General features: G+C 43.9%; 1 protein-coding gene across 17 annotated transcripts in view; it reads right to left on the bottom strand.

Annotated features, from left to right (window-relative positions):
* Positions 1–18211, bottom strand: part of DENND1A (DENN domain containing 1A) — a 490265-nt gene that overhangs the window by 150127 nt on the left and 321927 nt on the right. For all 17 annotated transcript variants that reach the window (XR_004626573.1, XM_034664472.1, XM_034664473.1 and 14 more), the window contains one exon: positions 4439–4564. Coding sequence is in view for 16 of the 17 variants with exons in the window: in XM_034664472.1 (XP_034520363.1) it covers positions 4439–4564 (126 nt within the window). In the remaining variant the exon portion in view is untranslated. The remainder of the gene's footprint in view (positions 1–4438; positions 4565–18211) is intronic.

An 18211-nucleotide genomic window follows, 5' to 3' on the forward strand; every position in this document is an offset into this window, starting at 1 on the left:
CATGTGGCCGGCCTCAGCAGGGGGCTGCCTTCCCCTTCCCTCCCAGGCAGGGGAAAGAAAATGAAGCTCGAGATTCCCCAGCCAGCTGCATTTTGAAATTTTTCCAGTAGGAAAGGGGAGAAAAAAAAAAGGCCAAAGAGTTAAAAGTCTCCAGTGAGCCCTGGGCCGCGGAGGAGGAGGAGTGGCTCATCCCGGCCCCTCCGGCTGGGGCTCACCCCCCTCCCAGAGCCGGGGGGGCACTGAGGGGCACAGTGGGAGCCGGCCGCCAAGCCGAGTAGAAAGGAGCACTGTCTAGTCTGTCATGTTTCATGTTTTAGAAAAATCCAAACTCTGTGACTTCACAGTGACCTGAGTCCCGGGACTGCACCCGCTGGCCCAGGGTAGGAAGCTGCCACAGCGCAGCAGCGTGGCGAACGCTGTGGCATGCGACAGAGCGGCCTGACCGGACGAGCCCCGGGAGCTCTCAGTGTCTGCTGCGCCCTCCACCCTGCAGGTTCCCTCTGCCATCAGCCGCGGACTGTTCGCCACACGCAAGGCTGCTGCTTAGGCCCTGCCCTGCGATCTGCCTCCCCTCCAGGCTACCACCTGCTTCTGGCCACCAGCTTCCTCCCTCACCTTCTAGAGCAAAGGCTCCGTGTCCTCGGATCCTTTGACCGAGGAAATCCACGTCTGGGATTCCACCCGAGGAAATAATTCAGACCGCGCATGAAGATTTCTATTAAGATGTTCATCACAGTGTGATTTAAAATGGTGAGAGGTTGCCGACAATCAAGAGAACCAGCGTTAGGATAATGTGGTAGGAACTTGATAAAAATCTCAGACACTTGCCGTTTTGAGAGCCCCACCGGTGATTCTGATCCACACCAGGGTTGAGAACCACTGGGGTCACTTGACGGCATATGTACTGCCATCATAAATGATGTTTAAGGAGAGTTTGTATATAAGGTGAAAAAATGCTTACAACATACTAAAAGGCAAAACCAAATAACTGGGAACTGGATTGCTTTGCCAGGAATATCTCAACTGTCTTTAAGACAAAAACCAAAAACCAAAAACCAAACACCGAAACCGAAATGAAACAAAAACAACTCCAAAACCCTAGGTAGAAACATGCTAACATGTTGTCTCAACTCTAGATGATAGGATTATGGGTATTTTCTCATTTCTAGGCCTCTGTTACTTTAGAGAGATATATTTATATATTCAACCAAGAGCAGGTGCTATTTTTATAACCAGAGAAACTACTAAAAGACAAGTGGCCCTGGGGAGGGCACCCTAACCTCTCAGCACTGTGCTTACTGCCACCCAAACAGGCTCACCCAAGGTACCATTACCCATGCCACCCCCTGTGGCCAGTGCCCACCAACCCTCATCCCCTTCTTGGGCTCACATCTGCTTTGCAGTCAATTATTTTAATTAATTCCCCAAACAATCTTGCATGGGAAGTATGGTTAGCCCATCTTTCGGATAAGGAGAAATACCTAGAATTAAAATTATGGTTTAAAAACCATCAAGGTAACATGGTGATGATGCTTGGCCAGAAAATTTCAGGCCCTCTGGCTTCCCTCCTGGCCTTCCAGAAAAAAGTTATTTTGGAGATGAATGGGACTGAAAACATGAGAAATCTGCCATATTTCATTGATTCTAAGATGCAGATTTCTTCACACTATAACATCTCTGAAATCTGGATGTGTCTTACAACTGATGGCATCCAGCTGTGATTGGCAGCACCCTTTCCTGATTTGTAATGGTACCTAGAGTAATGGTATACCTTATGACTGAATGACAGCTTAGACTTAATGAAATGTATCATGTTTACAACCAAACTCATCATCCTATCCTCAAAATGTTACTTTTAATGACTACATAATATTCTACCATATGGATATATTTTAATTTCTTCAACCAGTTGCCTATTATGGACACTTAAGTCTGTTCCATGTTTTTACCATTATCAATACTGCCACTGAGAATACCTTTGCATTAAGTTTTCACTTTTTCTGCTCATGGTCATCATCACTTTCTCCTAGGTCCAAATCTTCGGAGACATTTTGACATCTCTTGCCCCTTGTGTCCCATACTTTACATCTTTGCAGACTCATCTAGTCATTCCTTCTTCATGGTACCTCTTCCTGGTGTCACCACCAGAGGGCTCTCTTCTGAGTCTCCTGGACAGTTCCCTGGCCTCTGCTTCCAACTCTCCTATCAGACTACCGCTGTACTACTGGTCACACGTGACTTCAGTCTCACCATATCTCTGCTCAAAAATTGACATTCCCTACAGGGTGAAGTTCACACTTCTAGCCTAGCATCCCGGCTCTGTCAGATTTGGCTCCAAACTCTCCTGCAGCCACCTCTCCCTACCCAAACCCATGACTCCAGACAAAGTGGCCATGAGGGGTACTGCCTCCAAGCCTTTGCTCACTCAGTTAACTCCACACTCACCACACGAAGGGATGCTCTTTCTTTTTCCAAACCTAAGCCATCAGACCCAGGTCAAGTTTCACCTTCCTTAGGATACATTTTATGGCTCATTTGATCCTTATAACCATCTGGAGATGTAGAATGACAGGTATTCTTGGGCTCATTTCACAGGTGAAGAAACTGAAGTTTAAAGAGATTAAGTGGCTTGTTCAAGGTCGTATAGCTTAGAAGTGCAGAGCCTGGCTTTGAACTCCAGGGCTTCCATCCTTAAACTCAGTGCCTTTTAGAGCCAAGTGCAAGTACAACCGTAACTTCTTCTGAGGCGCAACTTGCACCCCGATCACATATCCAGCAATCCCTACCAAGATTCAACAATCTCTGGATTCTAGACACGTATACAATAATAATGACATCATTTTAAGAGTGGAAATACCTCATGTCTGTCAGTTCCCAGCAACACAAGGGAAGGACTGGGCCAGTTATCCCATTCTCCTTTTAGAGATGGAAAGACATCAGTATTTTTCTTGAATTATACTAGCTCTCAAATTAGCACTAGACCTGACTGGTTTGGCTGGGCCCAAGGTCAGGACAAAGAATCAGGGCTGCCTCACTTGGAGACAAGCAGGACGTGGGGAACTTGCTTTAACGAAGGGCTTTAGAGGACCTCAGGGAAGCAGTTCTAAGGAAGCGTAACCCTTCTGTTATGTGACCGTGACATTGCCTGAAGCTGAGGCAGCTTAGAAAGTCAGGCCTAAGTGCTGGACAGGAGACAAGGAACAAGGAGGATGGTGGCATTAGGCTGCTGCTTCCTGAGCTCCCCACTTGGCAGAGAGTATGCCCAGGGTGAGGGGAAAACAAGGTGTTTACTAGTACTCTGGGTCTCACTCAGACACATGATGGAGTCATAGTGGTAAAAAAAAAAAATTCTTAACAATGTATAACTGTGGCTCATGGGAAACATAACCAAGATTCACTGTCAGAGTCTGCACATGAAATTCGCTGCCTGACATACAGCTCACCTTTTGTCATTTAATATAATAAAATGCTATAGGTTAAAACCAAGACAGAAACAAAGAGCCCTGGCCTATAGGCAGTGCGACCTATGCTGGTTCCTTATACCCACTCCGACCTGGTGGGATGTGGTGGCCATCACCCGCCGGCTCAGGATGAAGGGAGCTCTGTGCTCCTGAGAGAAAAGGGCTGTCAGCAAGGTCGCCGTCCAGTGTTCCCTCCTATACACAGTGACCCAGGCTCCCAGGCTAAGTTCTCCATTCTCTGTGGCCAAGAGGCCAGGAGTTATCAGGTGAAAGCTTCTCATGGAAGCCGGGACAGTTAGTACTTTCTTTGGTTTTAGGGTTGACCCAATATCTTCGTATCTTCACAGTAACTTCCCACCTCACAGGGCAGGCAGGGGAATGGACGAGTACTGAGGCTCAGGAAGGCTGAAGGGACACGGAGGGGATAACGTTATTCCCCCATTCGCAGCACGCTGTGTAGTCAATACACCAAGAGCACTTTGGGAGCACCTAAGAAGTGAATCCCCGGGACACCTTGCTTTCTCAGGTGTGGAGAAGAGAGGCCCCTGCACAGGAAAAGGACATTGAGACACAGAGGGAAAGCATCGCCTTTGGGACTATTCAGCTTCTCCACTGGTTAGCAAGTCATGTCTCTTCTGAGCCTCAGTTTCCCCATTTGTCAAGTGGAAAGGATCCTCACAAAGCAGGTGTGTCAGAGATCTGGGCAACTGTCTTAACACGCAATTGGTGCTACTGTCCAGGGAAGGGATGGGTCTTAACATTCACAGGAGCAGTGAGCGCACACATAGCAGCATGGCTTCCTCATGCTAAGAGGAAGGTCAAGGGGAGGGCACGCCCCTGGCCCCTCACAACACAGATGCACAACCCCTTCTGGGTGAATTCAACAACCAGATGAAGAGCTGATTTCCTGTGACCACTGAGATACATTTCTCAGCCCTGACCAAACACAGATTTGTAAATGCCAAGAAGGTACTCACCGGCTCAATTTTCAAAGCATTTCGGTAGCTGCCGAAGAAAGCAGCCTGGGCCTTGAGGAAGGCCCTGGCCACACCATTGCCAGTAGTTGTGGAGACCTTCTTCAGCCGGTTCTTCAGTGAAGAGATCTGGTGACAGACAGAAAGGAGACACAGGTTGAGGGCAGGGTGGGAGGATGGCTGGCTAAGCCTGACACATACATACGGAGCTCTAGAAATTCCCTGGGAGGGGCATGGATTTAATACTTCAGCTGCTGGAGAACTAAACTGCATTCAGTATTAGGGCAGGTTTCTGAAACTGAATCGAGCGTGTCGAATAAGAACAAAAACAAAGCGACTTTTTAAGAGTTTCAATGTGCCAGGTATGTGCGTTCACATACATTTTCTAATTTAATTCCTTCCACAATCTTGCAAGGAAGGGATCAGTGTTCCTGTCTTACAAGGGTGAAACAGTTGCAGAGAGATTAGATTACATGCCTAGGAACAAATGCAAGAAGTGGCCAAGAAGTCTTATAATCTGAGCCCAAATGACACAAATTGTTTTAGTTCTAATTCTACTCCCTCTTCAAATTATTTACAAATATTAGAAATGAATGGCTTAATTATAACATATATACCTCACACCTCATATCATAGACATACGTTAAACATATAAAGTAAATGCATGTGATATAGATTGAATATATTATAAATTATATATGTTTATTACATATAAAGTAAATAGATGCATAATACATATTCTTATATCTTTCATACTCTAAAGGAATTGTGGCAGCTTACAGATATGTACTCAGGAGATTGAGAAAAATAGGCAAGAAAGCCATGGCACTGGGAAAAGAAGCCAGAAGTATTTAGTATATAAATGTAAGCTGTAAGGTCTTACATGGTAGCTAGAACTGGTCTGCAAATTTGACCTAGGGGCCTCCTAGTGGTCAAAGCAAAAAGAGAAACTCAAGTTGTGAGATTCTTTGGGTCCATGTCATACAAACCAACCACTTGCACAAATGAAAACAAATTTTCCTGAAAGTGAGAACTTAAAGAGATCTCTCCTATGAATCCTCAGCGTAGGAAATCCTCACATGTGACATGATGGCTCTTGCCCTCCACATCAGAGAGAACATCAAGTTTCCTGGTCTGCTTCTAACATGCTTTTCATCCACCTCAGGAAACTACACTGCACAACTTCTGTGTTTGTTCCACGTGAAAAGTACCCCCTGGAACTTAGCCCTGTGGTAGGCTTGAGTCAACGGTGATCCAACGGTGAGCAAAACCAGACATGGGCCCTACCCACGTGAAGCTTACATTCCAGTGAGGAAAATACCAAATCCATGAGACGCTGCTGTGATTAGTCTATGCTAGAGCTCACTGAGGAAGTCCACAAGGCTTCCTGAAGGGAATCAGGCTTGAATGGAAATCTGGAGGATGAGCCGAAGTAGACCCTGGCAAAGAGGGGAAGGAACAGTGTCCCAGGCACAGGGAAAAAAGCCTGTGGTGAGAAGGAGTTCGGGGAATAGAAAGGATTATGGCTCCAGTGGAGAGAATGATGGAGAACATGGCCTGAAATGAGGCTAGAGGAAAAGGCATGGGTCAGAAGGGCTGCGAGTATGGTAAGGAGTATTTTCCCCTTCGTCTTTAGGGAAATGTAAACCTAACAACTGTTTTCAAGCATGCAGGTGACGTATCAAGAGCACATTTCAGGAATCTGTATGGGCTTCAGTGTAAGATTATCTGATGGCCTGACATTATTTAAGGATAAAATAGAAAAATAAGATTCAGGCAGTCCATGAATCACCTACAAGCTTTTAATATGAATGAGTGATGACCATTTTTCTGGGTATACGCTCCACAGTTTTCCTCAGATCCCTAAACGTACCCGTGAACCTAAAAATATTAAGGATCACTGGTCTGGGATAGATTACACAAACTTTAAAAATGCTCCTTGGGGGCACCTGGGCAGCTCAGCTGGTTGAATGTCTGACTCGGTTTCAGCTCAGGTCGTGATCTCACGGGTCATGAGATCGAGCCCTACATCAGGCTCTGCTTAGTCTCTCCCTCTGTGCTACCGACCCTCCCCCCCCGCTTGCACATGCTCTCTCAAATAAATTAATTAATTAATTAAAAAAAAGAGAGAGAGACAGAAATGCTCCATGGACATTATTTCTTATTAACAAGCTTCTGATAAGAGACTTTTATTTCTTATTTAAAAAATTTTACTTATTTGAGAGAGAGAGCACAAGCAGGAAGGAGGGGCAGAGGGAGAGGGAGAAGCAGACTCCCTGTTGAGCAGGGAGCCCTACGCAGGGCTTGATTCGAGGACCCCGGGATCAGGACGTAAGCCAAAGGCAGACGCTTAACTGACTGAGCCATCCGGGTACCCCGGGGATTTTTAAATAGCTTATTAAGATATATTTTATATACCATAAAATTCACTCATTTGAAGTATATAGTTTAGTGGTTTTTAGTATAATAAGGTTGTAGGTCACTATTATCTAATCCCCAAATACTTATATCACCCCAAAAAGAAACCCATCTTATTGTCAGTTACTTCTCATTCCCCATCAATCTTCCTCCCCTCCTCATGCACCCTGTCCTAGGTAACCACTAATCCACCTTCTGTCTCTACGGATTTACCGATTTTGGACATTTCATATAAATGGAATCATACAATAAGAGGTCTTTTGTGACTGGCTTCTTCCCCTTAGCATAATGCCCATTATGAACAAGGTTACTCCATGTTGTGGTGCTTATCAGTACTTCATTCTTTTTCAAAAGCTGAATAAAAAATTCCATTGTATGGCTTATACCACATTTTATTTACCCTACATATTTATCTAGTTGACGGGTGTCTGGGCTGTTTCCACATTTTGGCTATTATGAATAACGCTGCTATGAACATTCATGTAGGAACTTTTATGTGGAGACAGCAGAGATTTTTTTTTTTTAAAGATTTTACTTATTTATTTGACAGAGATAGAGACAGCCAGTGAGAGAGGGAACACAAGAAGGGGGAGCGGGAGAGGAAGAAGCAGGCTTCCAGCGGAGGAGCCTGATGTGGGGCTCGATCCCAGAATGCCGGGATCAAGCCCTGAGCCAAAGGCAGACGCTTAACAACTGCGCCACCCAGGCGCCCCGAGACAGCAGAGATTTTGAGGCCAGAAACTGAATGGTGAAAATCCTGTTGCCAGAGCTTATAAAGATAAGCTGAAAGGACACATGAAGTTGTGGGGCACAGCGCTGGGCACCTAGTAAGTCACCATGAAGCCTTTACTGAGCACAGGGAACACTTCTGAGCTTTTGCTAAGGGGGTGTGCTATGTGCGTCAACAGTGAACTGAGCGAAGGTAGGGCCAGGCTGATGTCCTTCTCTGGCAAGTCCCAAGTGATGGGAATATGCACGGAGAGAGTGGCTACCCTATCTGTGCTCGGAGGTGGGCCAAGGAAAACCACCGTCCTCTGGAAGCAGTTTTGTCTATATCTCAACACCTGGGTGTCAGTATCCCGTTGATTGTGACTTCCCCGTTCTGGGACACAGGAGCCCCAGGGCCACAGTGGTGACCACCCATGAAGAGCAGTGCAGGCCACTCAGCACCCGGGCAGACTCTGCCATGGGCTTTCAACTTGGAATAGCAATGTGAGAAAAACAAAACAAAACATGCTTTATTAAAATGTTAAAAATACTGCCCACTTACCACCCTCCCAATAATAGAAATCCTGCCTCTCCCAGGGACTAGGGTGACATTTCCATCCTTTGAAATGGTGCAAGCCACTGTCACTCTTCTAGATCCTCAAAGGCCTTGGGCCACCTGTGCTGCAGATTATTCCTCACTTAACCTTCCCTGGCCTTTCCCTTTCATTCGGGAGGTGTTTAATTACCTTGGATTCACAACGCTGCACTTCAGGTGAGCCTCTCCTAATGGCCTCATTATCATTTTACACAAAGAAGTCATTGCTGATTGTAACAGAGCAAATAGGAGTGCGTGCCTTCCTGCCCGCCCCAGCTGGTCTGAAACCAGCCAAGTGGTCCTGGGCTCTTGGTGCCCCTATGACCACTTAGGCCAAGACTTCTGAAGACCTATCCTCACCCTGCAACATGGAGAAGCTTTTGTCAGCACTTCAAACTTTGAAACTTCAAGTATATGCGCATCTGATAACTGCTGATAGCATTTTGTCCTTTAAATAAAAGTGAGGGACGAAAATCGGAGGCTTAAAATAACCCACAGTCATACATCTAAAAACTGAACTTGCCAGAAGTACTTGTGGGGCTTCTGGTCAAATCATTAACATTGGGGTTCATCAGGCATAATCTGGGGGTGACATAAATGCTGATGAAGATGGCTTCCTCCTTTAATGAGGTATCAGGAGGAAGACAGAAAACAAAGGGAAAAGGATGCTGTATCGAATGCACCAGCCTCTCTCGAACGCTCCCCGCCTCCTCCTCTGTGTCCCATCTTGGCCACTGCAGCATCACCCAGCTCATCTCCTAGGCCAGATTCGGAGGTCAGATTCCATAATCCTCTTTCCCTACCCACCACCATTCTCCACATCTTATCAGCCCCACCCCAAATCCACCCTCCCCTCTCAGTGCCCATGACCTTGGCACTGTGCCATGCAGCTTCATCCCTCTTCTCTAGGCCGGATTGGTGGAGTAGCTTCCTAGACAGGCTGTCTTCAGTGTTCCCTCAATGCCACCCACTCATAACTGTCCCAGGAATCTCAGAAATGTATGAATCTGGTCATTTCAATCCCTCCACCAAAATCCTGCAATGCCCCCACCCTTAGCCATCACCACCTGCAGAAAAACATCCCAACCTCTCAGAGCAGCTGGTGATGCTCTGCTCAACTGGCCTCACTTCCCTCAGCTCCACTTAACGTATGTTGGACTGACAGTGAATTACTATTTAGAAGCATACACTATGCTCCAGCCATACACAGGCCAACAACTCACAAAGCCTTACCTCTTGTCCCTTCCTGTTCTATTTGTGGAAGATCTATTCACCCTTCAAAAGACCATCCAAGTGTCCATCAATGGGGGCCAATTAAGTAAATTATACCACACCCTCACAATGAAATATTGCATAGCTGCTAAAAAGTATCTGACAGTACTTAAACTGACATGAAAAGATGTCCACAAAATAATGCCAAATGGGAGGAAAAACGCAAGTTACAGAGCTATACAGCATGAATCATTTAAAAATGTATATGTACGTGTGTGTGTGTGTGTAGTAAAAATCTAAAATGTCATGGATCAAAGTTTTACCATGCAGGGATGCTTTCACTTTCTATTTTATGCACTTTTGATTGTTTTGATTATCCTTTACTAAAATGCACATGTTCCTTTTATAATAAAGAATTTAAATGAGGTATTTTTCCTTAATAGTCAAATTAAAGATTACCTTGGGTTAAGAGAGAGGGAATCCAGATGTCCCCTCGTCTACCAAGCCTTCCTGACCCCTAAGGCAGGGTTAATGACACCCTGTTGGGGCCCCGTGGCCTATTTAGGTGAGTCTTTGGTGAGCTGTTACAGCTGTCACCTCTCCTGCTAGACTGAGCTCCAAGAAGGGCCAGCAGGGCTTGGCTGGTGTAACCATTCAGCACTTGCTGCTAAACGAAAGAATGGGCAAGTGAATGTTCTGATATCCTGAGAGCTATTTCCAGTTGCTGAGCCTCTTGGCTTGGAGGAAAGTCTAGAATCATGTTCTTTCGTGACTGATCATTAGAAGAATCTGGTCTCCACTGGGAAGGATGGGGGGGCGGGGGAGAGAAACTGATACTCATCCATTCTCCTTCTGCAAAAAGCCACCACTTAGATGCAACCAAAATTGCAAGGAAAACAAACCTCTCAGTGAAAGCGGACAACTAGCCCCATGTTAACAGTGCAAACATAACAGGTGCAAGGAAAAAAGCAGTATTCCCCACCGCATATTCCTGTTTTACCTGCTCACTGAAAGTCTCTTGACTTTACCGGCTTCCCTGTCCCCATGCGCTCTGCAGGTGGCGGAGGGTAGAGACTGAATCACCTAAGTCTAGGATCGGAAACCTGGCCCACCTACTTTCTTAACCTTCCTGAGCTTCTGGGTATCTGCAATATCCGTTCGTTGTGAGGATTAAATACAGTGGATGTAAACTGGATAGTGGAGGCAGTGGGCTGCCTGGTTCTTTGACGTTCACATTTCCTCTTGTCCCTAGACTACTGCAACCGTCTTTCAACTGGCGGCTCTTCTATTTTCATCCTGGTCTAATCTGTCTTTTGCATGAACTTGTCTTTCTAAAATAAGAGGCTGCATCCTATCACTCCAGTCCCCCCAAATTTTCAGGGGCTCCGCAGTGCTAACATGATAAAGTCCAAATTTCTTAGCACAACATTCGAGGCCCGGTTCAAGCGCCATTTCCAATGTTGTCCTCTGAGTTTCAGAGTCCTCCAAACCATCCCTAAAAGCCTGGAATGTTGTTTACTACCCCCTCACCTCCATTCTTGAACAAAATCCTTTTATTAAAAAAAAAAAAAAAAAAAGGCAAGCCAAAAGCATCTTTTCTGTGATGCCCTCTGTCAGAACAAACAGCTCTTTCTCAGGACACATTAGCTTATTCCTTCCGTTGATGCCTAATCTTTGCTGGCCCCATGCTGGAAACGTGTTGGGAACAGCCGCAGATGACCAGGACCCAGCACAGGAGAGCTTGCAACCAGGCTCCCCCAGACCAGCCACAAGGTAGATAGTTACTACTTCAGAAGGGGCTCTCAAGTGGTATATATCACCATCCTACTATTTAGCTTTTTGTATAACCAGTATTTACGTATCTTCCTCCCCACAAGCATGAAGATCAACTATTGGTGCTCAATAAATAGAGGCTTCTTTCTTTATTACTTGGTTGCAACTTGTGGTGGGTGGGGGGAAGGTGGAGAGAAAGACGGCCCGCTATTCACCTATCCACCTCTGACAGGAAAAGATGTCCACAAAGTATTGCCAGACCGGGGCAAAAATGCTAGCTGCTGAGCAATACATACCACATGAATCACTGAAAAACTCATCTATCTTATAAGTTTATACGTGCACTAAAAATCTAAAATGCCATGGATCAAGCATGAAAAGCATGAAAAGCACGGGCCCTGCTGGGATGCTTTCACTTTCTGTTCTGATTGTTAGGATCTTTGTGCAGCCTCCCCACTGCTGGGATACGAAAGAGACTAAAGTCCCAGCCTGGCCTGCAAGGCCCCGAATGATCGGCCTCAGGTTCTTTCAGATTTGAGGCTCTGTATCCCCTCCACGGCGTCAGCCACGCTATCTGGGCTCCCGTCACACTGGCTTCCCTCGCACCCTGAGACCTCTGGTAGGCCTACTCCTCTGGAGCATTCCCAGCACCATCACCCCCTTGCCCGCAACCCAGTGCTGTCCAACAGGCCTTCCTGCCAATAATTTAATCACCTGTGTTGTCTGCTGTGGCAGCTGCAAGTAAGCGCTGGAAATGCACCTAGTGTGACCGAGGAACTGAATGTTTTATTTTATTCCATTTTAATCAATTAAAATTTAAACAGCCATATGTGAATAGTGGCTACCATACTGGACGACTACTCACTCTCCAGGTCTCGGCTCAAATAAAATCAGTTCCTGGCTCTGACCCCTCAGAATAGACCAAGGTTCCCTGTTGTATACTCTCCTGGTACCTGTCCTTCAGAGACACACAGCAATGTGTGATGGCGCGTGTGGCAACAATCCCATAAACATCTCTTTTCTATTACACTGTATGTTCTAGGAAGGCAGGAACCATGACCATCCTCAGCGCTGGCAAAACACCTCAAGCAGAGAGTTCTTTTAAAAGTCTGACTCAAGTTAGACTGTGCAGGGGGCCCCACTTCTTGCATTAACTGCTTAGTGTCAGGAATGAAGTTAAAAGATTTTTTTTTTTTTTTAACCTAATCGGACACCCAGCAGCAGCTGGGAGGAGGCAAGAGAATCACACTTTCTTTCCCCCTTTAAAAATGGCCTGTAAGGACTAAGGCAAAGCGATTCTTCCTTTCCTGAATAAACTAGATATCAAGGCTTTGTTATAAGATCTCCTGGGGAACGTCTGGGTCTGGAGAGCGGAGAACTATTGCCTTGTTTTCCCATTTCCAGGGACACATATACATTGGTTCCCTCTGCTACCTTCACAGTGCAGTGAAAAATGGCAGTGTATCTACCAATCCCTTAGTTCTTGCCTCCTGTTTGAAGCAAAAAGTCTTGATGTGTAAAGGCAATCCCACCCCCCCGTCTTTCACAGTAACAGTTTCTGGGAAAACCAGGAATTCGTTAGGAGAAACGAAGAGGAATTGGTATTTATCAACCCTCCTACTAGATACCAAATGTCATGGGAGATGTTTTCATATCCAGTTGTATTAAAATTTCAGAACTGGGCTAGACAGGCATGATTATCCCCACTATACAGATAAGGAAAGTGAGCCTCAGCCCCATGTCACACAGCTAGTACAGCAAAGGGCAGAGGCCAAAGTCAAGCCCAAGTCTGTCTTACTCCAGTCTGTCCTATTTCATCGATTTTCACTGTTGCCAGGATTTCTTAAAACCAGCAAATTAGATCTGTCCTTGATACTGGTTTATTTCTTCCCCAACTTAATATATCTCCATTATTGCTTCCTTTCATTTCTTGCTTTTCTGTTTCTTTCTTGAGAACACGGTTGTACCTTGACCTCAGTTGGCTTTAATTGCTTCTTCTGCATCCCATTTTCCCCTCAAAGATCCTGGTTCTCCATGGGGGAGTGGGGACTGTGCTAGTTATGTGGAGCTCCAAGCTGGAGCTGGCTATGACCCTAGGGGCCCAGGTTTCTGCTCCCTCTGTCTCTCCTGACATCTCACTGGTTGAGCATTAAGTCAGAAAGTTAGAGGCAAGCCTTACAATCCAAGCAGTTTTTGCTAGACAAAAGGATCAATTTTCATTATGTGAATGGCTACTTCACTATATGCCATAATGGCTTTGTTGAGCATCTTAAGAACAAACTATCAAGTCCTTAGGACTTTACTTCTTGAAGTAAAAAAGTACAATTTTAAAACAAAAAGGCCCATTTCCACTCTGCCAAACAAAGCTCAGGAGTCTTGCACTCACTAAAGCACTCCAGCCCTTCCCCGCGTGTTCAATCCAAGCATCTCGGCATTTGAAACTGAAACACAGAAGCAACAACTTTTGTATCTTTCTACCTATTTGTAATACTCTTCTTCCTCCAAGCGTTTTTTGTTTTTGTTTTTGTTTTTTTTGCCCAGAAGAAGTGAAATTGTCTTTGTTTTCACTAGAAAACAATTTAGCTTTAACACAACACACACACACACACACACACACACACACACACACACACACACGATTAATGCAGCTGAAAATCCTGCCCAAGCTCAAGGAGGCTACAAGCAAGATCCGAGCTCAGAATAAATGTGTATTTATATTATTAGGTGGTCATTCAATAAAAGGATTATTTCTAACCAAATATGTGCATACATGTATGCTTATATACATATATATATATGTATCCGGGGAGTATTTTCAAAGAAGGGTTTTCTCCCCCATACTTCTGGCAGTTTAGGTTTAAAGGTCAGATTTAAACTATCACCATGTTTCACAATGCAATCTGTGCAGTGCCGCGTAATGAAATGGTTCAGTAAAGGTGCTCGTGGAAATTCTTTTAATTAGGTCTAAGGCTTTTCAGTTGTCAACATGAATAAACCAAGAACCATTCTCTTGCAAACACAAGGCACAAAATACAAATGTAAGTTACCTTTGAAAAAACAGATACGCACTTGCAAGAGGGAAGTTATACATGTTTTGTTGTTGTTGTTGTTGTTTTACAATATATCCTCCGCCAATTTTCTTTTTTTAAATGCCAACCTCTTTCAACAACAAAATGGACTACCAATCAAAAATAAAAGGGGTTGGTCTATTTCTAATGAACCAGGACACTAATGCCTGGTTCTAATGAAAAGTATTTGCAGAAAGACTAAAGTTAATCGTAACTAAAAATGTTTATCAAGAGATTAACGACGTTCTTTATGGGCAAAAGCCATTTATCTATTTAACTATAATTAATTCTATAGATCAGCGGTTATTTTAGTCAGAATGTGAATGTCCCAGAATGACTCCTGCAAACGGAATGATATCTATTAAAAATGCACCAAAATGCACTTTTGCCCTCAGCACCACTATCTGAGACCTAAAAGACGAGCGTGTCACAGCAGGAACATCATCAAGACTCCAGCTTTTCAAAGCGATGTTGACAAACTAAACTACTCAGATTTGGAATTTTTAGCCATCAGCTCAAAGCTAAATCTAGGGACTGAAACTCGCTAAATGAAAACTGTAAGAACACGGTAGGTTGCTCGGGGAAGTTGGATTATATTCACACTGAGCTCTGATAGAAAAAGCAAAACTAAATAAACAAGTCCAAATATCACCAGCAGTTTAGATTTAGATGGATACAGAGGTGTTGGAAAAAGCCAAATGGCCTGGGACTTCACCTCAAATGGAGCGATGGCAGCACGTAACATACATGTGGAATGAATCAGTGTATTGACTGACCAACGAATGAACGTATGTCTAGCAAACCCTGGACATGAAGGTACAATACCCAGAAGTGTGTTGATTTAGTCTGGGTTCAAATTCTGCCTCAGAGGCTGCCTATTTGCTGGAGGCATTTAGGCAAGTTACTTAACCTCTTCTCTTCACCTATAAAAAAAAATGGGGTAAGGTACCACCCCCTCAAGACATTTATTTCAGAATTGTTATGTAGATTAAATGTCAAGATTTTCAAAGCCTCTAGCACAGTGCCTGGCACATAGTAGGAGCCTAATAGATGGTGACTATTCTTCCACACAACTCAACTCCACAGCCAAAACTACCCTAGCCATTATTGTAGCATAAAAAAGAATAATGGACTCACAATTAACATTTTCTAGGGCATCAATTACTGAAATGTCATTCATTATGCTAAGCCTGGTGGGTTTATTTAGTGACCCAAACTCAGTGTGTATTTGGGAGTTAATGAAGTGCGTGGTGTTTACAAAGATAAAAGCGGGATTTGTCTCAGCAACAATCCTGGGCTGAACGGATATAGATTTTCATGCTTAGGGATGCAGCCAGGCCGGATCCACGGTGGATCACATGGATACAGCTACACAGAGTGAGATATCTCCCAACGGGATCTGGGCATCTCTACCTCCTCGGGGGAGAAAAAAACAGGAAGGGGGGGTGGGAAGTGTGTATAATAGATGTGTTTCACAGTGTCCCTGCTGTGATGAACAACTTGATCCACTTACAGTTCCAAACACATGATGCATAAAAGAGCTGACAGAAATTCAATTCTTGCAAAGAAAAGCATCTGCTCTCTAGTGGGAACGGCCAAATATTAAGCAGTTTTAAGGCAGGGCAAAGACCTAGAGGAGCACACTTCATTATCTAGATAGCCAGAGTAAAGAAATGCAGAGGATTACGAGCGGACGGACGAAAAAGTAGCCGAGATTCCAAGCATTAATTACCCGGAGTAAAATGATTCAAGTTAAATCTTTGTTACGACAAATATTAAACCCAGCTGTGTTTATGTAGCAGTTGTGAAAAAGAAGGAAAAAAGAAATCCGTGTACAATATCTGTGAGCTCTGCCAGTTAATTGAATTCGCTGGCAGCACTTCCTCTACCACGAGCCAAACATCCTCAAAGATAAAATGTAGCTTTTAAACAGACCTGGGGAAACGGAATCAAGAAATTTCAACCAATAAAACACAACTCTTTACTGGTATAAAAGTAAAGTAAAATTCAGTAATGAAAGGAAGGAAGTCTCTTAAACATTTACTGCATTCCAAAGCTTGGAGTTGCGGTTTATTGCTGAGGTCTCTTCTGATGTCCCACAGTGCTCCTGCTCCAGCATCTTTAATGAAGTCCCATAAACTCCCATAAAATACTTGATTGTTGACAAATCATATACACACACTTGGGGCAAGGCCCACTGGATCACGATGCTCCTTCTCTCTCTGCATGAAATGTACACGTTACGGAGTGGACACTGTCCGGGAGAGTGGCCAACACAGAACAGAGACCTACAATTACTTCAAAGTATGAGGGATAATGACTGGTGACAGGTAGACACCTGAAGACATACAAACCACAAAGCCCAAAGCCAAAGCATTCCAGTGGTTCAGATGACAGGAGGAAAGATGATTTTTCCATCATAAAACTGGTAATAGCCATATTATAGAAAATTTGGAAAATATGAGAAAAAATGCGAACCCATAACTTTACTATCTTAATACACTACTGCTGGCAATTTGGAAGGTATTTTAAAAATCTTTTACTTCTGTGTATCTGGCTGTTTTTCTTCATTATTCTCATAGTGGATATATCACTTAATATTCTGCTTTCTTCACTAAATTGTATCTTTGGCATTTCCTGTGTTGCCCATAATCTTCATAACCATTATTTTTAATGACTGTAGGGTACACTGAATAGCAATAGGTTAGATTACCTTAATTACTCCCCTTAATTTTGGATATTAAGGCTGCTTCCGACCTCTGTTAACGTAACATAAACAATGCTATTTGGTTAGGTGGCTTTCTCCATTTAGAAGTATTTGCCAGAAAAAAAAAATCTTAGAAGTTAAATTACTGGGCCAAAACAGAATAAACTGAAAGTCCCATTACATATATCCTCACATCAGAAAGCGTGTTATAAAAGAGCACCACGCAGGCTATAGAAAGCATGAAGTAAGAAAAGCAAAGAGTAAGCAGACAGTAAAGGCTTCCACATATATGTGCATACACAAAAGCCTACAAATTCCAGGCCAACGAATATTAAAAAGGACCCTAACTGAGCCATGGGAAATCTTGTTCCCCAGTAATAAAATGTGGTATGTCCACATCACTGGAAGCCTGTAAGAGTTTGAACTCCCTTTTATCGAGCTTTTTAAAAGCCCTACAATCTGTGTACTGGCTAAGCAGCTTACACTTAATACTCCTTTTTTAATAAGAATTTATTATTATTATCATCATTATCATTATTATTATTATTATAAGGGGGTGAGTAGGGGCAGAGAGAGAGGGAGAAAGAGAATCTTAAGCACCTGAAGCATGTTTGATCTCACGACCCTGAGATCATGACCTGAGCTGAAATCAAGAGTAGGATGCTTAAACGACTGAGCCACCCAGGTGCCCCTACACCTAATACTCTTGAAGGAATAAGAGATGTTATTTAAAACTTAGGAGAGAAACCGGTGAAAAATGCTTAAAGGGCTGTGGAGGGAGGGGACGTTATGTTTTTTGTTCTCTGCATCCACGTGGCCCGGAGATAAACATGAAGTCTATTCACAGGCATAGAGCTCAATCAGAGATGGACTACTCTTGCAACATTCCTCCTCCAAAATCCACAGCCGAGGAACAATATTGTCAGTAAAAAATGTTACATCTGCAAGTCTCATGGAACTCAACAAAATACAACAGTATTAACCTTGTCCATCTGCTTTGTTTTGTTTTGTTAAGGTAGAAAAAGATGACTGAGATTAAGATTATGGAAGTTGAAACCAAACTGTTCAGGTATCTAGTAGAAAGCCAGAACCACCCTATGTCCAAAGTCGCCCCTTTACCCATGTTCATAAATCACATGAAAATCAACAGTGCTATTCTGAAAGCTACTCAATATTGGAGCCTCCTTTTAAAATTCATTTCCAAGTCTCTTCTTTTTAAAAATTAACTTGAGTCATAACTGATATATGATAGAATGGTAACAAAACACAGTTTGAGGAGTTCTGACAAATGTAGG

The sequence above is a fragment of the Ailuropoda melanoleuca genome, chromosome 7 (genome assembly GCF_002007445.2).
Source record: "Ailuropoda melanoleuca isolate Jingjing chromosome 7, ASM200744v2, whole genome shotgun sequence".
NCBI classification, from domain to species: Eukaryota; Metazoa; Chordata; class Mammalia; order Carnivora; family Ursidae; genus Ailuropoda; species Ailuropoda melanoleuca.